The following is a 27,271-nucleotide window of genomic DNA, read 5'->3' on the forward strand; positions in this document are numbered from 1 at the left end:
AAAATAAATATAATTCCTCATGTAATCATACATTATACTTAATTTTTCCAGGGAATAGTACCTATATATACGACAATTTAAAAATACAAGATTGAAATATCGAGATTTCAATCTACATCTTCAAAAATAAGACGATAAGAACCTCGCTAGCTTCGTACATTGAGGATATCCTATACGTAAAGAAGTAGCGGAATGTGTTGGTCATGCTGCGGATCAAATAAATAAACTAAAATGTTTGCGAAGCTGATCGATCGTGGCGAATTTTAAGAGCAACTAGCAAAATCAACAATCCTCTGGAAGAAATGAAGCTACCCGGGAATTGAAACGGTTATTCGAAAAGTTTTGCAGTTGCACATATGTTATTTGGTGGACGCATCGCCTTATCCCCGAAATCGGTTCATGGGTGACCAGAAAACACGGAAAGATCCATTTTTATTCAACCCAGTTTCTCTCAGGAAATTATTATTACAGCGATTATCAGTACCGGATTAACAGAACCACAACAACGTACTGCCCACCCTGCCAAGGACCTGTTGAGTCTCCAGAAAACATTCTGGTTGTCTGCCCAAGGTTTGCAAAAACGAAAGAGGAACTGAAGAGGGGCATTGGATGCTCCCCTTTGAAAGATGTCGCAAGCTACTATCGAAGGAGCCCAAAAGGTACTGGAAGGGTAATTTTAGTGGTTAAACGCTACCGAAGGGAACTCTCGCATTCCTTGAGGTGCTTATGAAAGATTCCCGCCTTACAAGTGTAAAACAACTTTTGTTATTGCATAGTCACTTGACCAACAATGTGTACCATAAGACAAGAGGAGTTGAATGTTCTTAGGACAATCTTCAAAGATTCTCGGTAACCCGCGTGATCCCACGACCCTATAGGCTAGGGCAAAGGGTTTAATACCCAGGCTTCTCTTTGAAGTACCTTGGTACAGCGATCGCATTACTCGCGAATGATGAATTAGTGATCACACCAATAACTTCGTTTCCCACACTGTTCCTGGTGTATTTGTTCAGCCAAATACCACAAATACTTTCCACAGCACTTGTATCATTAAAAAAAATGTTTGGTGAGCCGTTAAAACCGAAGAGAAAATAAAACCGTTAAACTGACTTTTTTAATTTCGAATTAGTCTTTTCCGAAAAACATACTTTCTGGATGAAAATACTTATATCAGGTGGCACATTTTTTGCCATCTACGCGTTTCATCGATTTTGGTTAAGGCCACTCAAAATTCATAACATTCATCATCCGAAATTTTCCTTCATCGTTTGTACACAGTTCGCCTTCCGAAATCGGATTCCACTTACAACTGCGATTACCAATTCAACAATTTTAATGAGAAATTTCAAATCCTGTGTGGTAGGGCCCTAATCAAAATCGATGAAACGCGTTCAGGGCAAAAATGTGCCACCTGGTATAAGTATTTTCATCCAGAAAGTATGTTTTTCGGAAAAGACTAATTCGAAATTTAAAAAGTCTGTTTTAACGGTTTTACTTTCTTTTCGGTTTTAACGGCTCACCAAACATTTTTTTAATGATACAAGTGCTGTGAAAAGTATTTGTGGTATTTGACTGAACAAACACACCAGGAACAGTGTGGGATTGATACCCACTCTGTTGGTTACCACTGTTTCTCGACTGTCCTATTGCGAAATTACACACAAAGAAAAAGCTGGCAGGAAAAGGCTCTTACATCGAAGAACAACTGTCTGAAACGACATCATTGGTAATGATCACTAATTCATTCTTCGACGATCGCTATACCAAGGTACTTTAAAAAGAAGCCTAGGTACTAACCCTTTGCCCTCTCCCTCAAGAACTGCAACACTTGTTAGTTCTACCTCACCCACAACCTTATCACGACTCCGTCACTTGGCTTTAACTATTTTCATTTGTTGTATTTTTCGTAATTTACATTTTTCATGATTTAATTAAGACTTGTTTGCACGTCCGTGGAATAGTTTATTATTTAGCAATTCTCATGGCACATATTTTGTGCTCAGTATTGTCTATTAAAACAAATCAGCAGAACATTTCCGGTAAAATCAAGATTTCTTTCTATTAAAATGAGCTTGACCCGCTTGTAGGGTAAGGCTCATCTTAAGGGAGGGCTACGGTATTTTATTTTATTTCCTCGCATTTACTTTTTCTATGAGTGCTCATCCTTTCAAGAGTATTGTGTAAAATTTTGAGATCAATCGAAGCCAAACTGACATTATTTGCCAGGTAGCCCCGTCGAGTTTTTATAAAAATTGTGGATATTTTTTAAAGATTTTTTTAATTATGTAAAGTTCATCGTTTGAGGCAACATTGATAAAAGCAGCACTTTTCAAACTTCAAAAATTTGCCAAAAATCTAAAAATGGGAAATTCTATAAAAAGTCGATGGTGCTACCTGGATAAACTTATAATCTAACCAAAGAATATTGATTTGGTGCATTTCTGATGATCCCATCGATCGATCTTTCTTTGATCTTTTTCAATCTACTTCTTATTTCTAGTTGACTTGCTTCCCCTAAATATAGAGCAAAGTATTTACTAACAGAGTTCAATCCAAACTGATTTAAATTTATTGATTGAAAATGAATCACGATGTGACTGATCGTCTCATTCATCTCAAGCAGCTATTTAAGACATTCATACTCAGGTTCGTCCATCTCGAATTGTTTCTTGAGTGGATAAATGAGATGATGAAGTAGTACTATTCCGTTGCTGTACAGTTTACATATCTAAGGTATTGATATACAAGCATATAGCATACAAGCTATTGTAAATTAGTATACAATCAACTAAAACTTGTCATCTATTATTCTTATTTGTACATCTTGCGGAGGGTTACACTAAATGGTATAATTCAGATTGAGATCGGCCGTTCTAAGAAACGGGTCTCCGGCTATTGGCGCTCTTTGGAGCCAAACAACTAGATCAGCTATAGTAACCGATCCCTCGTGGATGAGCCTCTGACTGCTCTGTACCACCTGCGTTTTATGATGAGTAACAACCACGCCTCGATCAATCATGTGCAATTGCTCTGTGCAGACCGTCAAGACGATATCATCGATAATTCCAATTACTACCTGCAAGTAGCTGCATGTATTCTTAAACACTAAACTTACAAACAAACACTAGACCCCTGAAATAGATTCTAGCCGTACAACAGCATTGATAATATCTGGATCTTGATTAAGCATTTTAGTATAATACATTTAAATTTTCTAGAGTATGATTACCAGTTTCATCAAATTCGGGATACCATTGAAACCAAAATTTCCTTCGTTGATTGCCATGTAAAATCCTGGCCCACCTGGTTGAACCAACGAATTCAAATTGCGGTGAAAAGTGTCTTCGGAGGAGTCTCTTTGATCGTTTAAGATTGATAGATGATTGATTATCAATTGATCAAACAGGAACCGCTAAATCAAGGCATTTGCCATAATCTTGATAACGAATAAGACTCGCAACGATCGCTTTAATGCTAAAACAAATGCTCTGACACTCGCCGTAACGCACTAGTTGAGAAAGTGATTACAATCGTGCCAAACATCATTCGTATGGCAGATGATACCACCATATATCTATGACACGAAAGTTGGAAACGTAGCTTTACAGAAAGCACTCTGGGGTAATAGCGGGTATAAGCGGCTAGTGAAGCAATTGACCTGAAACTGCGAACAGCTGGTAACGGTTCGCTGGATTGTGGTTGGCGAATTGACAAGGGGCATGCCGTCAAGAGAAGTGAAACGTTTGTCGTCTTACTTTTCCGTATCGTGCAGTTAGTTGGTAGATCAATAAAACAAATTTTATCTACTATACGTCCCCTGCCCTCTAATTGGGCCAGTTGTTCAAAGCTCCATTGTTCCGTTACCGCTTGTTCCGTTCACAAGTCTGCCGCACTGTGTCCGGGTCTAAAGACCGTGCACGCACAATAGTAGAAGATCATTTGTCACCGACATGAGACATTTCCCATTGCATAACCCTACGCTCAAAGGCGATGATCACTCAGCGTTCCTTCGTTCGATGCAACTATACCCTGTTATTACCCTCTACGAATAATCACTTCTCTCCTCACTGTCTTACCTAGTTGATTGATACATTATTGCACGTCTAAAGTTAACCATTATTTGTTTGCTAAACTAGTGGTGTTTAACAACTTGCGATTGTTTATTCGCTTGCAAATCACCACAAAAATAGTTCGATTTGCCTCATCTTTCTCAATCAACTCGATATTCTGCACAAATCATCTTTTAGAGTGAACCCCACAGTCTGTCAGTGATGTTTAAATCGCTGCTCGTTATGTCGACATATTAATAGCTTTTCTCACGCCTTTGCATCGTGAAGCCAGGTAATTTAGACTTCGTCTTCCGTTGCACGCGCTCAACCTGAACCGTTTTCCCGTGGGCCAGTGATCAACTGCTGGTGTTGATGGAGACCTCCCCCCCCTTCTTTGCAGCTTGCAATTTCAATACCTGCGTAGCCGTCGTTGTCGGCTGATACTGGAGGCCAGGGGTAGTAAACAATTTGTTACCTCAAATAAACTGTTCGCGATGCTGCAGAGGTGTGGGTGCACTTGGATGAAATCTATGGATAGATTGTCAATCGCTCGCATTTTACGCCAGTTGAAGCATTACGAATCACGTTATGTCATTCACAGCCTACCATCAATGCAGCGCCGATTAGCGTTTGTTTCGAATCGTGCTTCACTGAGCTTCGTATTTCATAAGTTTTCCAGCACCATTTTCCTCGCCAAACACACAAACAATTCCATTCCGAATGAATCACAATGGCAAACATCGGTCGGGGGCGTGTGATCTTCTTCACATCATTGGCTACAATTTTAAAGCAAATGTCTCTCTCCAGCAGATGCTTCTCCAACTCCGAATGCAGCGTTAATGCAATCATGGATTCTTCAATTCCTTGCATTCAGCCTCCATTCTCTGCCCTTGAACCATTCCAAATAAAAAAATTACTGGCCTGCAACGTCAGTAGCAGCAGCAGCGCTACTCACTGGACTTGACCTCTTCCGATCGGTAATATGACGACATGTCACACCCCCATCAAAACAGATTTGATCGATCAACCTTGCGGTACCGCGTACAGAGAAGTCTCATCTCGCGCAGCAACACCAACATACTCAAAAAGCGTGAGCAATTAATTACTACACCGACGCGTTCGCAGCCTTGCAGGGCCACCGGTTTGTGGCGTAAGGCTTAAGATCATTAACGTAACTAATAAGCCACGTGCATCAACAACAACAACAACCACCACCACCACAGTCGCAAGACCGGGCAAACAAAAGTGCGTGCATCCGTGTACTTCAAATTCCACCATCAGCGAAGAGAGCTTCACGTGCAGTGTGCGACTTTTAACTGACTCGTGACGGATGCGTGGAATGGATGGGCTCCACTTTTGCACTCTGTGCACGCCGTGTGAGGTGAATACAATCGACACGTTACAATGATCGGAACGATACGCGGCGGGGCAAATGTATCACGCTCATGCGGTTGACGCAATGGCGAATGTGACCGTCTTTAGGCCACCAATCATCATTGTATCTGCGAGCAATCGGTACAAACAGCAGCAAGCAGACCGTCAACAGGCCGATCGACTTCATTCCGATCGGGATCAATTAGGGCTATTTGTAGCCATAAAATCCAAATAGTAGGCTCCATGCACCACTTTGCAACCAGCATTGCTTTGCATCCATTGAAATGGAGATTTGGATCACCGAGAGCACACCAAAGAACGTGGACGACATATCCTTGACAACTGCGCCATTCCATGTACTTAGGCACCGTCAATCGAAGCAGTAGTTGCTAGACACTCGTTCAAAGCCAAAGGTGCCAAGGTACTACTTTTACAAAATTTGCAAATCTCTCGATTTCTCGAACCTACTCGTTGTAGTAGTCAGAGCGTTGTCTTGACAATTTCATTCTCAATCCATGCTGATTAGTAGGTAGATAAACACTTGATTGCACTCTCGTAATCTATCGGCCGATCAATTTGGCACCCCGATCATCGCCGTGGACTAATTTTTACACACTGGTTTCCACAAAATTAGGCCACAGATGCGCCATCAAGCATCATAAATTCCTACACATTATGATGTATGATCCGCGCTACTGATGCTGCCGTCGATGGAGTAACACTCTCACCGCTAGCCGGTAATGTATCGATCACCGCTCGAGATTGGTTTCACAGTTTGACATCCCTTGTTATTTGGTGGGAAAACATAAAAACACATTTGCATGGTAAAACGTTTTCGGCTCGGTTCGAAATCGATTGTCATGCAAAATCGGCGCCGAGCAAATAAAGGTGCGCCCGGTCGGATCCCCCGATGGGCCGCGTGTGCCGGCAATAATGTCCATAGTATATGTCCCCCTTCCCGGGTTGTTTATACCGGTTTTCTGCAGGCAAAACATAAATCAAACCCAGCATACAAGAGCACACCACAGCTACCGCTGAAGCGAATTTAGCATCTGAGAAAACAAGCAAGTCTGCAGACTCCGCGAAGAATACTCAACGGAAAGCCTTTACGTAATTCAGCTGATCTAGTTCCATGCATCCCCGGAATCGCGAGCACCTGTACCAGCCCTCGACAAGACGGTGAGGGTCAATGGGCGAAAAAAACCTGCTTTATTACTTCCTTCATCTCTTCATCTCCCGTAGCACTGAGTTACCGCAAGCAACAGTCGATACACAATGACGATGTCCAGCATTTCCAACTGGCCTGTCTGAGCAACTGCCGGGAGGCTGTTTCACAATTAGGCAAAACAACACTTATCCACCGGCAACCGGCACATGCAGAACGGAGCCGACCGCGGGCCAGACGTATCGAAAGCTGCGGCGCAAGGTCAGTATCACAAGGAAAACGAAAGTTTTCTGGCTACACGGGCTGCCATGCAGTGCCCACAGCCGTACACGACACTCTGGTATGTGAAGTACACATGGAAGCGAAGGAGTGAGCCAACAAAACGTTCCAGTAAACAGCTATGCAAGCGATATTTCCTGGTGCAAATGGAGTAAACGCATGCCATATCCCCTGGCGTCGGTGTACGTTTTTCGTTTCCTACCGTTTATTGGGAGAAAAATAAATCAAAGATCGGTGAGAGTCCCAATGCGATAACTGGCGAGTTGCTGGTGTGTTAGGTAATACCAATCGTATCTTCCGATTAATCCACCCATGACTGTGATTCTCATTAGTTCGAACTAAGTGATACAATAAATTTTAGTACTGATAAGTTGTTCCGAGGATCAAACGATCACAGAAACGCATTAGCGGATGCTCTACGCTTCTTCGAATCCATAAGTAAACGGAACTCGAAGCTGGAACTGAAATCGGTTTTGAAAATCGTGCAGGTCACACAATACCGCTTACCGATCGAACCAATGCCGCTTTCTCCTGTTCCCATTCTCTCGTTATATAAGATCGGCATTTTTAAGGAATCCCCAGGTGGTAATACAATTCACTGAAGCACTGTATTATCACTCATTCACAAAAAAACACGCCGCAATGTAATCGAATCGACTTCGAAAACCGGTTACCGGTGCGCTCCACTATAGCTCAATGACGTGGAACAAGTACTCGAAGGCTTATTTATTTATTGCTTTCAGGTATTAAAAATAGGCTGTCTCAAGGATTTTTCGGTATCACACGGGAGCTATTTTCGATCCCACGACGAAATTCATTCAGACCAGTAACCATGAGAGGTGGCTCTGTGAAAACAAAGCAAAACTGTAGTATTCCTCCTCGGGGTCACTTCTTGTGTAATAGCAAAATCTCAATCTCCTACGGAAGTTGACTACGTTCTCAAGCTCGGTGAAAGGACCAAACAACCAGAAACAACAACAACGGTCTGGCTTGCTGGTCACCAAACAGCTGTTGCACCGCAGAACTGTGCTGTGTGGTGCACTGTCCGGGCAAAGAACTTGCCAACAACTCCAAAATGACATTCCACGCGGGCGGTCATTCGGTGGTACTGTAGCCTTTGCAACCTGGCAGTATATAGGTCACTTTTCAGCGATCGCTGTGTCCAGTAAGCGAACCAGGTGAAGAGATTGGTTTACCCGTTCGACACGCCAGCCAGCCAGCCAGCCAGCTGGTCCACCTCGGATCGGGGCGCCGCGTGTTTTGCATCGACGCGCTACGGTCACTGCGCTGTGAGATCCGTTTGCATTTCAGAACTCGACCAGCGACTAACATCGATCGAGCCCACAGCACCACCGCGGTAAACGATTCTTACCCTTTTTTAAATGTCAGCCCCACGCTGCGCTCGTAGAAGTGTTCTTGAGGGTGGCTTCGGGCAGCAACGTGAGGCCGCACAAATCGACCGCACAAAGCACGCCTCACGGCCAAGCATGGTTTGTCTCGAGAGTGTCCCGTACCTAGCTTACCATCCACACCTCCATCGTTCTTATGTGCTGTAAAAGGAATTCAACTTTTAACCATTATTCAATTACTGCTTCTAGCATTGAAAGGGTGAAGGTGTTTGCGAAGGTTGTTGTCGCGTGCACTGAAGCGGTCCACGGTCCCTGCGAACCCTATAACCGGCGGACGTAACCGATAGCGAGTCATCGACGAGCGCCACGTTTGTCACGCTCCCAACTGGCACGCCTGAACGGTGGTGAAAGGTCTTTACGGCGAAAAAGTTGCCAACCCAACGCCCCGAATGGGCGGTATGTTTGGACATAAAATTTATCGCTTCGCTGGGGTGTATTACGGGCATGATAAAAGTAATTCTGCCTAAGGTGGTCTAAGCACCTTTTCAAAGACCCCGGTGGGCATGCAATATTTTGGAGGATTTCTTTATCGACTGTGCCTTGGTCAGTTTATCAGTCGTTTTGGGCAGCACCGCTGGGGAGTCGTTATTGCCACCCAATTTACCAGGTCGCACATAACTCTGTCGTAAGCAGGTGTGCGACCAGTTAGAAACAAGAATGGCGTTAACTTTCACAAAATCATGCATGCATGTACAGCGAAGACCTTCTAATGCTCAACATCCTGATTGCCAATGTCTTAATGTTGGCGCATGAGAATAGGTTCTATCTAATTAACTACCGCCTGTCCACAAACGGTGACCATCTCGCTGCCGATGCACGTTCTGATGTCGCTTGGAAAGACCTTTTAAACGCAGTAAACGCGAGAGACAGCAAATGTCAATTATTGATTGACCGTTAGATAGTGGTCGAACCGTGTTCGAATCGGCCCCTCGCAAAAACACCCAATTAGTGAACAAAATCTCAACACAATCTCCATCCCTGCCCCTCGAGCGCTTACATAAGCCTCGTTGTTCCGCTTTTGGAAGATGGAAAAGAAGGCAGGTTCGGTATGTTACGATACGCTTTGAGGCAGAAAATGGTATCAAGGACAGAACGCGACAGCACGCGCATACCGTAATTTCCGTTCTAGAGAGCGGATGTGAGCCCCGGAGTCATTCCCGGCGTGGTGCCGCTTGGTATGTGCTCCACTTAACAGCACCAAATAACGCTGCTAGTGCAAAGTTCAATGCCGACCCACAATTTTGAAAAACAGATTCATCTTGGCTACCGTCCTTGGCCATTCTCAATGCTAACCGGTGATTGTTCGCGGAAGGTTGGGCTCTAAATTCGGGGCACAATAGGAAAGAGCCGCATACTTGAGCCCAAAAACCCATGACAAACCATCAGACGATCGAAGCGTAGCCTTAAGCCAACAAACCCATTATGTGAATATCTCCAAGAAATAGCCGCGCATGCTTGCGCCGCTTCCGCGAAATACTACCATCTTCACTGGGACAATCTTTCTATTTTACTTTCGTTTTCATCTAGTGGTTCCTTTGGCCACTTTCCAATTGTGCGCCCACAGACACGTTATATGGAGTGTCACCAACGTGGAGACTCGCTGCGAGCATGGACCCTTTCATGTGCAAAAAGCGGCGAACGGACGTGAAAAGAAGATAAAACAGCACATACCTGGAAGGCATGTCCCGTAGTCTCTGGATCGAATCATTTCCCTCCCCATGTGAATACGCAAAAACATCGAGAGAATGTTTTTGGACACCAAGAGGAACCTGTCCTTCTGGTCTTCTTGCGTTGGTGGCTGGTATATTGCTTATAGCTAAATATGCACAGAACTCGTCACGATAATAATGGATATTCACGAACTCCGGCATAAGAAAGCACAAACATGGCCATGCCACACGTCGCCAGTTTCCCCAAATCCGGTGCGCCTTTCTTACTGCAAGTCCTTCGCGCAGTTACTCTGGACAACGGATATAAGCCTCGGATCGATGCATTCCGTAGGTCGCCAAGTCATGTCATCCATAAACTGTGAGAGTGGGAGCGCTGGAAATGGCCGATACGATCGCAATGTACTATAGCTCCCACCGAAGCGCAACGCCATCGGGCTCAGCCGAATACACGGCTTGTCTGCCAGCTGCATCGCTTGATTCGCGCGCACATTTCAGTTCCACTAGAGCCAGCGATCCGTTCGAACACAGTGAACCTGCAGCAGAGCAGAGAAGGTTCGTCGTTTCGACCTGTTGAGGGATTTGAGAAGCCGGTAAGAGTCACCGCACGCCAACGATCATTTCGTGCAGTGATTTTTGAACGAGTCTAGAGCGCGGCCAACTGTGTGCAACCGTGCGAATCGGAAATATCACCCCTGCAGTAGAGTGTTTGGTGTCATCACGATCAATTGTACGATCCATTACGAAACTATCGCATGATATTATTCATCTCTATGTGTGTCGATCGCGATGATTGTTGGTGATGATGAAAGTGGAAAATAGCTATTGACTTGGCGTCAACGCAATCACGTGCTCCTAGTGACCACGTACTGCAAGAGTAAATCAGTGAAATATCCGATGATGTGTTTAAAATTTAAACAGTAAATCGTTATCGCTATCATCTTATCAAACAAAAACCGTGTGTCTGGCTGTGGTTTGTGTGTCGACCGATGAAAATAATTCAACTTTCGTTAAACAGTTCCTTGTGCGTCATGTTTCGGTGCTATTTGTCCAATCCACAAACGACGAAATGATTTTCACCAACGCTGCTAGTGAAGATACTGTTATCATAATTGAAAAGTGCAGCCTGGACGGAATGCCGAAGGGCATTTAACAGTGCGCACCCCGGTGCAATCGGTGCCCGTGCATCTGTGCCCTACAGGTTCACTAGCTAATGACTATAATCAATAAAATAAGGCAAATTATTGGCTTTACATCACTTGACCACAATTCGCAAGAGGCAGACCAACGCGGTGACACGTATGTTAATTATACAACATCGCATAAGTCCAGTATGTACAGCAGTGCGTGATGTTTGATCCCCTGTCCACCCGGGTAAAAGTGGAACATACCTCCTCGCTCCTGATCACGCTGCACTATAAACGGCTCTCGACAAACATAAATGACATCTCATTAAACGCGCACGTTTTTCGCTTCTACCGTGCGGAGTGGCGACCGGCCGATCGATCGATCAAATGGATCGGCCGATGGTCATTTCGGACGATTTTTGGAAGTGCTCCATTATTGTACCTTTAATGTTTTCGATGGCTATGCAAGGTCATCATTTACTTACGAAACAATTCTATAAGTGTTTGCCATTCTCTTTCTCTGCATTCCTCTTCAGTGAGGTAAACATGTTGCCAATATGGTGCCTCCTGGTGCTGGCCCCTATGACGTCGCTGGTTGGGGCCCAGCATCATCCATCGTTGGAGACAGTGAAACAGTGGAACCTGCTGAGCTACAATTTCCCCTGGGACTATCCAACGTCTAACAAGGATTTTTACAATCCCGAGAACGTAGTGGCCACCGGAATGGAGGTTGGCTACGATCGCATCTTCATCGCTACTCCGCGCCTGTTTTCGGGTGTTCCTGCTACCCTTTCTTCGATTTCGAGAGGAAGCTTGGGCGATTCGCCAACCCTACAGGCTTATCCCTCCTGGAGTCACCATCGGGCAGGGACGAACGAGTACAACTGCTCTGATATCGGCCTTGTTTCGGTTTACCGAATACGCATTGATTCGTGTAACCGTCTGTGGGCGCTGGACGCAGGTGTATCGCGCTCGCTAGAAGACTTCGATGTTACCTGTCCGCCGAAAATATTGGTGTACGATCTGCACACCGATCAGGTAGTGCGCCGGATCGACTTTCCTCCCGAGGTGATCCGCGGTGAATCGCTTTACACGAACATTATCGTCGATGAAACGACTTCGCGACCGCAAAACAACTGCGACGATGTGTTCGTCTACATTACGGATACGGTTGCCCCGGGAATTATCGTGTATGACAGTGCCAAGGATCTTACCTGGCGTTTGTCTCATCCGGCTATGTATCCCGATCCTGACTTTGCCGAGTCCAGCATCCTCGAGCATCGCTTCACGCTGATGGATGGTGTGGTTGGGTTGGCCTTTGACCCCGAAACCGACACGCTCTACTTCCAACCGTTGGCCACGGATCGGTAAGTCTCACACAAAACGTTTGACTGTGAACCTAGTGAACCTTTCCAGTGATCGTCACGTTGCGAATACTTTCTTCTTCTTGTTCCGTATTTCAGTTTGTTCTCCGTAAGCACTTCTGCGTTACGAGCAGGTCCACTGCCGTTCGGTAAAGATCTACCGGTGAAACTCGTGGGTCGTAAATCATCCCAAGGCATAGGATTAGCGGTAGCACCTCGTGGTGGAACGATATTTTATTCCCCGCTGTCGGAGACGGCAGTCGCCTCCTGGAACCCGCGTACTAACGAGCATAGGTATGTCCTTTCATATCATTTTCAGGCATATCTTTTGCGACGGCTGATTTCTCTTTATCTTTTCTTGCGCCCCACTCCAGTATTCTGGCACAAGATCAGGAGAAGATCCAGTTTGCGGCTGATCTTCGTACACCGGATCGCGACGAAACTGCGCTGTATGTGCTCACTTCCAAGTTCCATCGGTTCTTCCTGAAAAACCTCGATGCACATGAGTTCAATACCCGAATTCTGCGTATCGATGGAGTAGTCCCGCCATCCTCGGCTTCGCCCTCAGCAACACACCAACGGTTCACGTCAGGCATAAACTATGGTCCTATTTCTGGGGCTTTTTACGAACCATCACCCTCAACACCCACCAGTTCCTTTGGTGCACCAGTTGGCGCATCAGGAGCCAAAACGTATGCCTCATTCGTACAGAACTTCTACGGCAAACGACCGTTCAGCTATGAGCCCGTACCCATCATCGACAAGAGCAAGCCCGTGAATCCCTTTTTCGTATTGAACAGCGGGGAAAAAACATTCCCACCGCCGCATGTACCGAGACCACAGTTCGGTTTAAACGGTGAAATATTCATACCGAAAATCAACCAACATTTCAACGACTTTAACGGACTGCGGTATCCGAAAAGCATACGGGCAAATCTTACAGCTTCACCATTCGCTTAGACTCGCACTTGCATCTTATTTCATTTTGTAAAAACACACATGAAGCACTTTACAGTTTCCTTATCATCTGTTAAACATGTACATATATTTTTTGCTTCGCTGAATCATTGATCACCATTTTCACACGATTGAGTACTTAGCTTCTGGCACGCATAGCACCATGTCTACATTGCTTAGAAAGCGCACCTACTCGGTTACAAGAGCCCATCAGCCAGTGCAGTCACTGGGTAAAATCATTGGGCCACGGCAAATCGCAACACTTTCGGGTCCTTTTTTAAACCTTCTCATATAGCCACGGTTCAGAAGAGAGAAGGAAAGGGAAAAAGGACTCGAGAGATAATTCGCTTATCATCACCCAATGGAGTAGATATTTTGAATCTCGATATTTATCTCATTCTCATTCGTGCCCATTCGTACCCAGGCCCAATTCATGCGTTATTTCATTAGGAAGGCGAGGGAAGTTAATTATCTGCCATAATCAGTTATTGCATTACGCGTTTTTGTTTGCATTAAAGTCGCATCCTGCACACAACGGACAGAACATGGATAAACCATGCCCAGTTTAGACAGACATATTAACGCAACGCCAATTGTTGCGCCAAATTCTTGCATTATAAAACTCTGTGTTCGATACATCGATCACGTGTGTAAGATATACGTGTTAAGAATGCTATCATACTTAAAGAAGTCACGAAGAGTCGAGTTCAGCGTATACCCGTACATTAAACAAACTTCCTTGGCCACCGAATAATACTCAAAATAGCATCTGTAATATAGTAAATCATTGCATAATGTTCAAATAGTAGATATAGGAGAAATAAATGCTCACTTCCGTTTAACCATTTCGGCCAACAGATAACGAATTGGTTGAATGGTATATACACGTAGAAATATCCCTCGTGTTGACCATTCTTGAATGTTTCGTTTCGTCGCTATATTGTTTAAATAAAACGTCGTTGTTGGTATAATTTAAACTCTTATTGGCATTCAACAAAGCGTAGCTCTTTCGTTCAAACTTTTATTTATCGTTCGTTGCTGTAAGCATGGCATACTGCATCAATTTGTGCATTATATATTGAACCCTTGCAGGTTTCGTAGCTAGCTGTTGCTCAAGGTAACTGACACTGAATGAACCGACAATCCCCGATTCCGCACTAAACGAAGCCATTCTGTTGCAACATCGACGATACAACGATCAGCGCAAAGGAGGAAACGATAAACAACGATCCGGGGATTGCTGAGCGCACATAGTAGTCCGGATCACGGCCATCGAGTACCAGCTTCACAGGATCATTTTCCGAAACGGAGTCAAAGTTCAAACACCGATCAACCGCCATTTTCCACCGTCGGAACTTCATATCCCTTTCTGGAAATAAAGCAAAGTAAGGGTAAAAGTTCATTTTCTGAAAAATGTAGATGCTCCCCTCACAGGAAGCAACTGTGATACAACTTACGACTAGAGTTATACGCAGTGTTGAAGATATCGATCGGGGGAACGCAATTGTGACGAAACTGATCGAGGGATAGTATTTCTGTCGCTAGACCGGCAGCCAACATAGCACCGAGGCATGCGGGTGTTGATGTTTGAGGTCGCTCAATCGCGAGACCATTCAAATCACACAGCAACTGCACTAGGAATGGTTGATCACTGAGATCGCCACCGACAATCAATTTCGACAACTTTGGCCAAGTAGGACAGTCCTTGGCTAGGGCCTCCAACACTTCCCGTACCTGGTAACATATCGCTTCGTAAGCGGCAAGTAGTATCTGTTGCGACGTGGTTTGCAACGTAATGCCAAACATCATCCCACGGGCTTTGTATCGCCAGTAAGGGGTGTAATAGCCACTGAATGCAGGTACAAAGATAACATCGAACCGGCTCTTTCTACCGACAACTGTTTTACCATCATTGTAGGGTCCGGGCGAGCCGGTCGAACATATCGATGACATCATTTGTGTTGCCGTTCCGTCTGGCAGAAGGCCAACTCCGCTTGTCTGCATCGTGTCTACCGTCGGCGGCTCTAGTGCGAGCGTACGCTTAAGCCAATTGATTGACGATCCGGCGTGAGCAATAGCGCCTTCCAGGGCGTAAAAGACTTCGCCATGCGCACCGAGTTGGTAGGCAACCGTAGAGAGCAACCCATGATCCGAATCAATGATTTCTTGTGCAGTATTGAAGAGTATGAATGTGCCTTCGTCTATCGTGCAATTAACCTGTCCCGCTTTGAGGCACATCTGACCCAGCAGAGCAGCTTGCTGATCCCCGAGGCACTAGAATTTAAATGAACGGGTAATTTCCATCACACGCTTTGCATGAGCATACCTACTTACACTAGCAATCGGTATTCCGGCAAGAGGACCCTCGTTGATGTAACCGTACACTTCGGAGCAGCTTCGTATTTCCGGCAGGATTTTCATCGGTATTCGAAAGAAACGGCACAGCCTTTCATCCCAGTCGCACGTCTCGAGGCTCATGAGCATCGTTCGGGATGCGTTCGTTACATCGGTCACATGGATACCCGCCTCGGCGCCGCCAGTCAGCAACCATATGAGCCAGCAGTCCAGCGTCCCGAACAGTGCTTTGTCCTCGTCGATTGCCTTCTGCACGCTCTCTACGTTCTCCATCATCCACCTTAACTTCACCGCGCTAAAACAGTTGCTGAACGGCAGTCCACAGACGGATTTGAGGAAGTTTTTCTTCCCCCGCACGCGCTGCAAAATACCGCCAACCACGGCAGAGGTACGCGTGTCGCACCATCCGATCGCATTGCACAGCGGCTGGCCATTCGTGCGATCCCAAACTACGGTCGTCTCCCGTTGATTGCACACTCCGATGGCAACGATATCAAGCGGGTTGATGTCAAGGATGATGAGGTTCTGCACCGCCGTTTCCAGACAGGTCCGAGCCGCTCTCCAGATTTCCAGCGGTTCAAACTCAACCCAGCCCGCTTGCGGCGAAATCGGTTCCAGCGGTAGTTCATGGCAGGTAAGTACCTCAGCGTTCCGGGTTGCATAAATCTGGAGAGCCCAAAAATCAATCAATGAAAAATGCGTTTGGCCTTGAGCTGCGTCTCGCTAGCCGAATTACCTACCAAGAATTTACAGCTTGTGTGTCCCGCATACAGAACACCGATCAAAGAGCCAAATTTACTACGAGATCTATTTCCAGCACTCATCCTGAACGCTGCACTGTAAAAACGGGCCTACTACTAATTTTACATAATTTAAAACTACTTCTCTCGCAGCCCAAAAACCACTACAAGCGATGAAACAGCTGACTGTCAAAATCCGGTTGGGGGTGAATCCGCCAGACAAACAAATTTAGCCCAACTAAAATCAGCTGTAGAAGGTGGTTGCTGGTGGATTTTAACTGGCTGGTTCATTTACGTGCAAAGTTACATCACTAAAAACCATTCTGTGCAGTTTTAGTGATAAAAAGGGATTCGAAATCGAAGGATAAAAGGTATCTTCGCGAGAAAAAGAGAAAGTAGAAAACAGGTAAACGTCAGAAACGGAAGGGGCACGTAAAATCACGAACGCGATTACCAAATCCGGAATCATTAATTTATCGCATATTCCCGCAGCACGGTCCATCGCTGGATAGATGTACACCACGGATTTGGAGCAAATTTGCCGCAGCATCCTATCTACCGACGAAAACTACGATTAAAGTGAACGAAATGATGTCTTCCTTGGTCCGTTTCCCTCGAATCGCTTCTGCGTTTGGGCAAAGAGCACCGGTGAAGCTGGTGAACATCGGGAAATGCAGCAGATCGCTGAGCCTTTACTGTGGCAGTAGGCAAGGGCCGTGGCTACATCGAGTTACCGCAGTTCGATTTCCATACGAAACACCGACACGAAGTCTCTCGATCAGCCGATCATTATACTTTTTAGGGAAAAAAGCTTCAAATGAGAATGCGCCAACAAACGCGCCCTCAGAGCAGGTGGGGGCCACAACTGATGCTCCGGAGAAACTTGGACTTTTTGCGCGCTTCAAAAAGATGTACAAGGAATACTGGTACGTTCTGGTACCCGTACATTGCCTCACGTCGGTTGTGTGGTTCGGCAGCTTCTACTATGCCTCCACCAGTGGAGTGGACGTAATCGCAATTCTTGAATCGCTCGGTGTTTCCGAGACACTCATCAATCCGGTGCGAGATTCCAGTCTCGGGCATATAGCCATCGCGTACTTATTGTATAAAATAGCCACTCCAGCCAGATACACGGTCACGTTAGGTAAGAGCTGCATCAGCAGGAGATTGCCCGTGGACTGTACTAACCATTCTTTCCATATTTCAGGTGGAACTACGCTATCGATCAAGTATTTGGAGCAGTGGGGGTACATCAAGCCCATGCCCTCGAAGGCACAGCTAGTGCAAATGTACAAGGACAAAAAAGAGAATATCCAGGAGAAGATCGCCGAAAAGAAGCAAGACTTCCAAGACCGCAAACAGCAGCTGACGGATAAGAAAAACACTCTGTTGAGTGATCTTAAAACGAAAAATGAAACAAAGCCGCCACCAGCATCGCCCAGCGGCGTTACAGAAAACAAATAGCACTAAAAGAGAAAGTTGCCGTGTTTAACGTTATGGCCCCTGGGGTTTTTGTGGATAGGTACAACGATTCAGTTGTGATGGAAGTTTGCTTCATTTAAATAAAAGGTGCTATTGTAATATGTTATCAGAACTTAACATCGTCCTACTAGTATTCTTTCTTTAAAATATAGCAGCGTATTGTTTTTGTGTTGGTCAGAAGGTTCGCTCGTTTATTACATTTTTAATACGGCCCGTTCTTTCGGGAGTAATGCAAACAGACACATTCGTTTCAGCTTATTACTGCCAACGCCAAGTGTTGATACTGCGTAGTGGGAGTCAAGAACAATGATAACAGAAATGATTAAAAATGCACCACTTCCTAATGCGGTCAACCATTACTGTAAGCGATCACTAAAAAAATGTCCATCTTCGAGGGGGTAATACATGCTCCTCCACTACAAGTATTGTTGGCTTAGGAAAAGATTCAGTTTCATCAATCACAGTAACACGCGCCACTGCGTACTGGAAACGGTCATTACGGGTATTGTGATATTTTTCGACTGGTGGTTGTAGGTATTACTGGTGGTAGTTTCGACACGGAACGAACCGTTCTGGAGAGCCCACAACAAATTCATCCGCTCAAGGGCATTCCTGTAACCATCACCTTCTAGCGCATTCTGTAATGGTTTTTCTCGTCCACTTGAGACAGCTCTCCCTTAAAGTGCAGATCAATGGAAAAATCGAGATCCCGGTTGTTGCGCACATTTGGCTTCATTGTAAACGTTCCGTGGATCTCTTCGCCCTTCTTTACTGTCAAGTAGTCATCAATGTAGAACACGGTTTGCTTCCAGTGCGTGTAAGCGGCATCGGGCGCCGTGCTGAACGCGAGCTGCTTATGGCACTTCGTAAACTCTACATTGAAGTACGTAACCAGCGCCTGAACGAAATCATTGCGTTTCACCATCAAATGGAATGACGACTCGAACTCCAGGTCCTCCTTCTTCACGGTGTATAAGTCAATTTCTTTGATCATGTACGCGGTAGTAACGACCTGCTTTGGGTCGACTACATCCACCAGCGGCTCGCTGATGGCCACCCTGCGAATCGAGCTCATGTTAAAACCGTATACATCATCCCACCAGTTGATCTTCTCATCCTTATACTGCCGATCTTCGATCGCCGTGACGAACAGTGTGCACCGATCGGGGAACATCATCCCGGTGTCTTTCTTGAGCCACTTATCGCGCGCATATATCACCGTATCCAACATTGACTCGTAGAACAAACAATACCTGCGGATAAAACAAAAAACCAGAAGGCGGGAGAGATTAGACTCAGTCGTCGGCGTACCTCCGGCATCAATCGTCGCTTACCCCATCCACTCCGAGATTATGATGTCCACCTGCTCGTAGCCCTCTGGTAGCGACACTTCCTCGACCTTGCCCTTCACCAGCGTAATCGTCTCCTGGAGATGATTCGCCTCGACGATCTTTTGTGCATAGTCAATGATGTTCGAGCAATCGATGGCGATCACTTTGGCCGCACCAGCCTTCGCGGCGAACATCGACAGTATTCCGGTTCCGCAACCGATATCAAGCACCACCTTACCCTTGAACAAGTGCTTGTTGTGGTACATCGCGTTTCGGTATGTTAACGTCCGCACCTCGTCCTTCAGCATCTCCTCGTGGATGCCGAAGTGGGCGTACGAGTCGAAGTAGTAATCCCGGGAAGTCATATCCTCTGCGTTGGTGGCCAAATCGTTGCCGTTGCCATTCATCGTGTTGGGGCTGAGAGCCCCGCCGCCGGCGGCCGGGTCGACGGCCTCCATTTGGACGTCGGTGCTGGTCGTTGCCTGCCGGAGTAGCAAAAGCAAAAGGAAAGAGAAACAGCCAAACAGAAGGCGAATGAAAAGCGCGTCACATAACCTCAAACACCTCCCCTCTAAAGAACCCCTACGAAATAGATTCTCCTCATCTCCCGTCCCGGCTAACCCACATTCCTTCTTTTGCCGGCGCCCACGACCTTTTGGACGCCACTTACCATCTTGCTCTGTCTAAAGCTATAGATTATTACGCTGACTTCTTAGTCCTGTAACTATTTCCCTTCAAGAATTTCCACTCCCGGAAACAGCGTTTCCTTTTTCTAACGCACGCTTCTGTTCCGCTTTTCGGCGTTGTTTCCCACCTCGTTTGCTCTTGCTGTTTTTTTGCAAGAAACACGCGCAGAACTGACAGCTGCGCAACTGCCCCACTGAACCAAACGAAACGGTGAGACGACTGGACGGCCGTAGTGAGAAAAACCGCACTCTCCGCAACACCGTGTCCACAACATCCGCAACACCGTGACCGAAATTCACGAACTTTTTACCGAACGATCCGAGTTTGCACAAGAAAGATCGATTAATGTAAAAACTGTACAATCGGCCGCCAAAACCGATGCAGCCAGTGAATAGTGATAACACTATTTTCCCAGTTACTACACACCAGTTTTTGTGGAGACGTCCTTTACGTTCTAAATAAGTTCCGCAATCTGCAGTTTGTTTGTGGAGCAAGTAAATAAAAATGATGAGGTGGACAACTGAGTTGGTGGCACAGAATTGTAACGGTTTTATCATTTCTCCTAGATCATGGCAGCTATCTGGACGATTCTGTTTTCCGTGGCCTGTTTGTTGCTGTTGCGCCTGGTGCAGCTGCTGATCTCAGTGCGAAGAAGGCGGAGCACCTCGACGATCGCGCCACGCTCCAGCCCAGCCCGAACGATGATCGTGATGGGATCTGGAGGCCACACGGCGGAAATGTTGCGCATAGTCGATCGGCTGGATAATGCGTGTTACACGCCTCGACAGTACATCATTGCAAGCACCGACAAAACGAGCGTTGTGAAAGTTATAGAGAGCGAAATACGGAGAGAGCCAGACACAGCGAATCAGACTTACGAAATTATCACGATTCCGCGCAGCAGAGAAGTCCACCAGGGCTACTTCTCGGCCGTAGCCACCACGTTCATGGCGTTGGTCCATAGCGTGCCGATCGTGCTGAAAAGTCGACCGGATCTTATTCTCACGAACGGTCCGGGTACATGCATCCCCATTTGCATTGCTGCTTTCTTGGCGAGACTCTTGTTTCTTAACACCAAATGTAGAATAGTGTTCATTGAAAGTTTTTGTCGAGTGCGCAGTCTTTCGCTCAGCGGACGAATCCTGTTGTTCATCGTGGACATGTTCGTTGTGCAGTGGCCAGAGCTGGCTCAACAAATTGCTACTTCTCGAGAGAACGTGCAATGTTTCGGACGTCTTTAGAATCTCTAAGATCATTTGGTGGATGGTTTCATACGTACTTAGTGTTAAGCAACTTTTTGTAGAACTTTTTACTGCTGTTCTGTTAATCAACCGAGAGCGATATGACGTTATCTGTGAACAAATCTGGATAATTCGCCAATAAAACCAAGGAATTCCATGTTCAGTGTCTTGATGTATCTATTCTCCCATCGGTTCTTTTCAGTACTCAACCAGCACCATCTTCTTCATGAATAGATAGGTTTTCCAACGGCATCGTAGGTAGTCTTCATTTTCTCAAAAGCAAAAAACAAATATAAAGCTGCAAGCAAAAACACCAACCGTTAGTCTGTGGGCACTATACGTTTTAGTGGAAGTAAAAAAAAACAGTTGCAATACTTACTTGCAGCTTCCCACTCTTTCTGCGATAACGTTCCAACCCTAAAGAATTGGTTGGCAGATAATTGCCTTTCATATTCCTCCGCATGCCGGTACTGTGTGGCGTCTTTCCGTGGTCCATCATTATGCTGCATTCCACGACCGCTTGATTGAGGATATGTTTCGAGCGCCTGCATCCGCTCGAGCAGGAATTTCCTAGGTACCTTATACTTATCGAATATTTCGTCAAATCGTTTCTTCTCCCTCAACCGCAGGCCGTGCTTGAGGGCGAGCTTCTCGAAGGTTGGGAAATGAACCAAAAATTCGGGACAATTCACGACCTCGTCCAGTTGAAAGTTGTATTTGGCACCGAACAGCGGAGGATTGTTGGGGTCGCATTGAAAAGTAATGTTGTAAATGTCGTTCCCGAACGAATCTGCCATCGCCAAGCGCTGCCGCTTCATGATCTCGTTTGCATCGGGAATCGTGCCGATAAAGTAGAATCCTTCATCTAAACATTCCGCCGCGTTCTTGAACATGCAGTCTGCCTGTTTGTAGGATTCGAATGAATAATGGAAGGCGAATTGGCAACTGACGAGATGCAGTCTCATCGATGGGTCTTTATACTTCGTGCGAAGTTGTTGAAGAGTGGCATCGGCGGCGAAGAATTCCACCTTGCGCCGTTCTTTCTCCGGATTATTCGTCGAATTATACCGGGATTCGCAGTGCTCTAGACTGACTTGAGCGATATCCGTGCATATCAGATGGGTCGCTTTAGCGCTGATCCACTTCATAAGATCGCCTCCTTTACCGCAGCACATATCCAATACTCGGAAGGGCGATCCCAGGGGAATTCGTTGCTTGATCAAATTACTGTACTCCTCGATAACCACACTCTTGATCCAGTTGTTAAAGTTCCGCAAGTGGAAAATGTTGGACTTTTTCCTCGCGAATAATCCTCGATCCTCCAGCTTGTTGTAGTGAGAGGCCACGATCTCGCTGTGTGCGCCCTGCTCGGGTTGCTCTTTGTTCTTTGGTTCGGTACTTTCATTGGACATTTCTGTGCCACTTTCACTACTATCGTCTAAATCGGACCCCATTGCAACGAACTGATCGGAATTATAGCTAAAAACAACCGATTTTCCTCGAAAGAGGCAGTAAAACTCCTTTTGCGAGCGGCAGTTTTTGTAGCCAAAATCACAGCCCCCCAGACAACCACTCGGGTTGTCAACTCGATTTGTGACCCGAAAAGGCTTCATGAACACCGAGTTGGACGCCGATTCAGGTCACTTCTAGCTAAATGAGAAAGAACGGAATTCGGCAACTAGTATAACTAACAGCAGTATAATAAAACCACTAATTCAATTAAACAATTTGTAACGATAGTTCAGATAAAAAGTTGAAACGTTTAATTATTACACAGGCCGACTCAAAATCCTCCCGGGTCCTTCTGTGTCACCCTGTGAGCTGCATTTATAGTCCTCAATCGGTTACTCCATATCACGAGGCCAAACTTACAAAAACCGCGCAAACAAACGCGATTAGCATTTTCCGATTCTTTTATTCACACTTTTTTAGGGATTTGCTGATAGTTATTGTGCCGGTAAGTGAATCACTTTTGCTTCTGTTTTCTAACGAACTCAACACAATTCCCCCCAAACTCGTTTTGCTTCAGGTTCTTGGCACCCGACCGGCTAAAAGTGAAAAGAGAATCGGCGAAAAAAGTACAAATCGTGAAACGGGGCAACATGGACTTTAACGCTCTACTCCAGCAGGCACAGAAGCTGACCCACGAAACACAGGTCTCAGATGACTTGCCTCGCGTGGAACGTACCTTACCGCAAGTGCTGCAGGCAACGCAGGAGCTCCACTCTAGGGTTACTCAGACCGGGGCGCAGGATATGCAGGCGTAAGTTCCCGGCCAAAACTTAGGCCTTCTCCAGACTAAGGGTTGCGTTTTGTTTCCTTTTCAGGCACATCTTGCTGGGCTCAAATGGCATCGATTTACCGAAGATTTCCCAAAAGTTAGAAACGCTCAGTTCACGCAAAACCTTTGAGCCTCTTGACCCGATAGCCACGACGGATGTGCAGAACTTTCTGCGGAATGAAAAGGAAAACGCTATTTTGGCTGTCGTTGAAGAAGTTCATAAAAATGTAGCTATGCTTGTGGCATACTTCGGCAAAATACGATGTTTCATACTCCCGTCTCGCTATTTCAGTCAAATCTGGCAGCTGAAGCCCAAAAATGGGACAACATGATGAACGACTGGAAGCTGGAAAAGGTCAAGTTAATGAACGCTCTGATTGGACCGTCTCAGAATTGGATTGATATCAGGAAGGTGCCCGAGCAGACCATTCTGAGCGAATCTACCTTCAGTGGAAGATCATCGTTAAACAGCCAGGAAATGGCTTACGCAGCAGAGGTGCACGATTACAACAAGCTCGTGTGTGAGGGAGCTATGCGGCCGTCACTCGTGCAACGGTTTGCACAGGTTGCGGAAACATTCAACGATTCGGTATGTTGATCAAGAAAGAGGACAATTGAGATCGTCCGTCTTTTCGGACGATATATTTATTATGGAAATTTTACATTTTCAGCGCATTAACGATATCTGGGAAGTTATGAAGTACATGACGAATGTAGCTCCGATTCCCCGGACACAAGATCCGATGAAGGTGCGATGTTCGCAGCTTTTGTTTATTGATCAAGCGAAGCGTTATCTAGAGAACCGTTACAAGCTATTCATGCAAACAGTTGTGTCGGATAATCTGCGCGAGGCAAGACGTGGCGGGGTTCCCAGTGTACTGAACCTTGTCGGTTCTTTCGTTGGAGTGAAGCTGAACAGCCCTCAGGGTGTAAATTCGTCATTCATGGGTCTTCAAGATGGCCATATCGACGGTAAACCTTTGTGGCCGATGGTGTACTATTGTCTGCGCTGTGGAGATAGTGCATCCGCGCTCAAGTGTTTGGAACTGGCCGGTCAAGGGCACGAGGATTTAATTGCTGTTCTGCGAGAAAAGTGTCACAATCCGGGACAAAAACTGAATCCAAGGTTAGAACTGCAGATCCGCATGCAATACAAGCGTCAGATCCGTAATGCCACTGATCCCTACAAACGAGCTGTCTATTGTATAATTGGATGCTGCGACATACAAGAGCCGCATGCTGATATCGCCAAGACTTCCGACGATTTCCTTTGGATACAGTTATCCCTGATTCGCACGGAAGGTGACGACACATCGGAGCATCTTACGTGTTCCGGGCTGCAAAGCATGATACTCGAACAGTACGGTGAGAAGCACTACAATGCGAACGAACAACCTCATCTCTACTTTCAACTACTTGCCCTCACGGGTCAGTATGAGGCGGGTGTGGAATTTTTGTCTCGTTTCGACAAGTATCGTGTACACGCGGTGCACATTGGATTAGCATTAAATGAGCTGCATATGATTGGTGGGCCACGTAATCTGCAAGAGCCACTGTTGTCGGTGGATTTCGATGACCCGCAACCAATGCGTAGGTTGAATTTAGCCAGACTTGTAATGCTGTATGTGAAGAAGTTTGAGGTGACGGATCCTTCTGAGGCCATGCACTACTTCTACTTTCTGCGCAATTTAAAGGACAGTGAAGGGCGCAATTTGTTCCTCGTCAGCGTGGCCGATCTTGCCATCGAATGTCGCGATTTCGATCTGCTATTTGGCCGCATTCAACGCGATGGAATACGGACGCGGGGACTGATAGACCAGTTCGAGAGCGCTCAAATCGATGCGAGAACGATTTGCGAGATGGTGGCAGAAAAGTTTGTTAAGAAAGGCATGCTGGAAGACGCCATAAAGATGTTCGATTTGGCCTCCCAACACGAACAAACTTTGCGCTACCTGTCCATTTTGCTTTCACAAGTAGTTCATCACGATAACAAGGAAGGCTCGCTGCGAGATCGTGTGCAACGCATGGCGAACGAGTTTGGCGAGCGTTACACGGGTGCCGAGAAGAATTGCGATTCGCAAACTTGGTCAACTTTTACCTTATTGAAGGAATTGGCGACGTTCTTCGATTATTATCATGGGAAAAACTATCAATCAGCTATGGAGATTTTGGAACGCATCAAATTGGTACCTCTTCGAATGGCGGATCTGGACGCAACGGTGCACAACTTCAAACGGCTATCGGGAGAAGTGTGCAAAGTTATACCGGATCTGCTCCTCGCCACAATGGACATCGCTTTCACAAAGTATAAAGCAATGAGAGGAAAAGATGTTTCGAAATTCGACGACCACGGGAAAAAAGACGTAAGTAGCAGCGAAGAATTGCTAATACGGGCTTTTGGTGCGGTAAATGTAACTGTTTTTCTTTATTCATTCACTTTTGCAGCATCTCAGCTACTTGCGGGAGCAAGCAAAAGCGCTCACAAATATGGCCGCAATGGTACCGTATCGTATGCCGGGAGATACAAACAGTCGGCTTATTCAAACAGAAATTCTGATGCATTAGCTGCAGGCGAAGCACCGGTGTCCTACTGGGTGTTGATGAAACATTCATTGAAATCTAATAAAATATGTTTAATGTATAAAATATGGACGCTCTCGCTGTTCGGTAGAATCCATGCCTATTGAAAATCAGCCTCACAATTACTTCCCTTCTGCAAACCAGTTACACTAATTCCTTTGCTCAGCTCGTCGTAGGCACCTTCCTTGTACGCCTTGTAGTCCAGTACCATATCTTTAAAGGCAAGGAAGTCAGTCAGAGTGTAAAGTAGTTCGAATATCTCTCCATCGAGTTGCGTCTTCTTGTTCTCCAATTCCATCGCGAACAGGTCCATATCGAAGCAGCTCATCTTGGCATTCAAATGCTGAACGATGTGTGCCTCTATCATGTTGGTATATTTCTGGTAGATCTCGGTATAGATTATCTTATTTTCCTCTCCCGCTTCGAACTCATAGTAGTAGCATTCCATAAACTGATTGATCATGCTCTGCGAAAGGAAACTCGTTAGGGGACCTGATACCATCAAGTGGGGGATTTTCATCTTACCTGAAACTGTTGCCCGATAACGACATCTTCAATGTGTCCTATAACCGTGTCGAAATACTCACTCGAGTTTTGGCGCTTGATAAAATTTTCTTCATAGTCCATTTTGTACTAAGCGTCGGAGTAGGAAAAAACACGTCGTCAAGCAAACACTGCAACTATGGTTACTGAAAAGCAACAGGTGGAAGAATTCAAACATTCGAAAACCCTGTCTACCGAGCTGGCCATTTTTAACCTATGAATTGTAGCAAAAAAGAAAATTGATTGAATAAAGTGCGCGGGTTTCCTCCGTTCCTTATTGCCAAAACGGTCGGAAGAAGCACGCTTTTTTAACCCTGCTCAGCGCTGCACCCACACAAGACTCAATTCAGCTCGCTCCTTTGAAGCGGTTTTCCCAAAACCTTCGTTTTCAAAGTCGGAGCACAAAAGCTACCGGACCGATCCTTTTGAACACACTTAATTTGCGCAAAATTGTCTAGGTTCCTCGCAGCGTAGTCCCGTGCTGAAGTTTTACTAGGTATCCCCGTCGAGTTTTTTCAGATTTTCTGTTTGTGGTAGCATTTGGAAGTTGAAAAAGTGATGGGTTTTACGATTCCACTTATAAAAATGAGTTTTATACAATTATTATTTAAAAAATATCATTAAATTTGATAAAAACGGG

At 45.7% G+C, this 27,271-nt stretch overlaps 8 protein-coding genes across 10 annotated transcripts in view; 4 read left to right on the forward strand and 4 right to left on the reverse strand.

The window, feature by feature from the left end:
* Positions 1-10,455: 10,455 nt before the first annotated feature.
* LOC125947859 (major royal jelly protein 1-like) lies at positions 10,456-14,385 on the forward strand. Of its 2 annotated transcripts, none has more exons than XM_049673322.1 (4): positions 10,456-10,536; positions 11,607-12,437; positions 12,534-12,728; positions 12,809-14,385. In XM_049673322.1, exons 2-4 carry the CDS (start codon positions 11,617-11,619, stop codon positions 13,392-13,394), a joined length of 1,602 nt encoding a protein of 533 aa, XP_049529279.1. In that variant the 5' UTR covers positions 10,456-10,536; positions 11,607-11,616; the 3' UTR covers positions 13,395-14,385. The 2 variants fall into 2 exon arrangements, with proteins under 2 accessions (XP_049529279.1, XP_049529280.1); XM_049673323.1 differs by having other exon boundaries at positions 10,465-10,498.
* On the reverse strand, positions 14,382-16,663 carry LOC125947856 (glycerol kinase). The gene is made up of 4 exons (XM_049673319.1): positions 16,487-16,663; positions 15,726-16,412; positions 14,849-15,665; positions 14,382-14,760 (listed from the first exon to the last, which is right to left on the reverse strand). The coding sequence occupies exons 1-4, from the start codon at positions 16,568-16,570 to the stop codon at positions 14,549-14,551; spliced, it is 1,800 nt and encodes a 599-aa protein (XP_049529276.1). The 5' UTR covers positions 16,571-16,663; the 3' UTR covers positions 14,382-14,548.
* A 59-nt stretch (positions 16,664-16,722) lies between these two features.
* On the forward strand, positions 16,723-18,074 carry LOC125947873 (uncharacterized protein C18orf19 homolog A). Its single transcript, XM_049673340.1, has 3 exons — positions 16,723-16,892; positions 16,979-17,630; positions 17,694-18,074. The coding sequence occupies exons 2-3, from the start codon at positions 17,075-17,077 to the stop codon at positions 17,948-17,950; spliced, it is 813 nt and encodes a 270-aa protein (XP_049529297.1). The 5' UTR covers positions 16,723-16,892; positions 16,979-17,074; the 3' UTR covers positions 17,951-18,074.
* A 431-nt stretch (positions 18,075-18,505) lies between these two features.
* On the reverse strand, positions 18,506-20,162 carry LOC125947868 (protein arginine N-methyltransferase 1). Its single transcript, XM_049673336.1, has 3 exons — positions 19,970-20,162; positions 19,303-19,781; positions 18,506-19,221 (listed from the first exon to the last, which is right to left on the reverse strand). Exons 1-3 carry the CDS (start codon positions 19,970-19,972, stop codon positions 18,597-18,599), a joined length of 1,107 nt encoding a protein of 368 aa, XP_049529293.1. The 5' UTR covers positions 19,973-20,162; the 3' UTR covers positions 18,506-18,596.
* An 88-nt stretch (positions 20,163-20,250) lies between these two features.
* Positions 20,251-21,237, forward strand: LOC125947878 (UDP-N-acetylglucosamine transferase subunit ALG14 homolog). Its single transcript, XM_049673347.1, has 2 exons — positions 20,251-20,480; positions 20,553-21,237. The coding sequence occupies exon 2, from the start codon at positions 20,556-20,558 to the stop codon at positions 21,225-21,227; it is 672 nt and encodes a 223-aa protein (XP_049529304.1). The 5' UTR covers positions 20,251-20,480; positions 20,553-20,555; the 3' UTR covers positions 21,228-21,237.
* A 12-nt stretch (positions 21,238-21,249) lies between these two features.
* Positions 21,250-22,802, reverse strand: LOC125947867 (mRNA cap guanine-N7 methyltransferase). Its single transcript, XM_049673335.1, has 2 exons — positions 21,607-22,802; positions 21,250-21,525 (listed from the first exon to the last, which is right to left on the reverse strand). Exons 1-2 carry the CDS (start codon positions 22,679-22,681, stop codon positions 21,452-21,454), a joined length of 1,149 nt encoding a protein of 382 aa, XP_049529292.1. The 5' UTR covers positions 22,682-22,802; the 3' UTR covers positions 21,250-21,451.
* A 268-nt stretch (positions 22,803-23,070) lies between these two features.
* LOC125947854 (nuclear pore complex protein Nup93-1) lies at positions 23,071-26,095 on the forward strand. The gene is made up of 6 exons (XM_049673317.1): positions 23,071-23,184; positions 23,257-23,490; positions 23,555-23,735; positions 23,801-24,097; positions 24,180-25,871; positions 25,954-26,095. Exons 2-6 carry the CDS (start codon positions 23,330-23,332, stop codon positions 26,071-26,073), a joined length of 2,451 nt encoding a protein of 816 aa, XP_049529274.1. The 5' UTR covers positions 23,071-23,184; positions 23,257-23,329; the 3' UTR covers positions 26,074-26,095.
* The window catches only part of LOC125947880 (ADP-ribosylation factor-like protein 2-binding protein), an 11,262-nt gene continuing 9,907 nt past the window's right edge, over positions 25,917-27,271 (reverse strand). For both annotated transcript variants that reach the window (XM_049673351.1, XM_049673350.1), the window contains 2 exons: positions 26,614-26,777; positions 25,917-26,554 (listed from right to left, as the gene is read on the reverse strand). In XM_049673351.1, the coding sequence (XP_049529308.1) occupies positions 26,189-26,554; positions 26,614-26,715 (468 nt within the window). In that variant the 5' untranslated portion in view covers positions 26,716-26,777 and the 3' untranslated portion in view covers positions 25,917-26,188. The remainder of the gene's footprint in view (positions 26,555-26,613; positions 26,778-27,271) is intronic.

Source organism: Anopheles darlingi, chromosome 2 (assembly GCF_943734745.1).
Source record: "Anopheles darlingi chromosome 2, idAnoDarlMG_H_01, whole genome shotgun sequence".
NCBI lineage: Eukaryota > Metazoa > Arthropoda > Insecta > Diptera > Culicidae > Anopheles > Anopheles darlingi.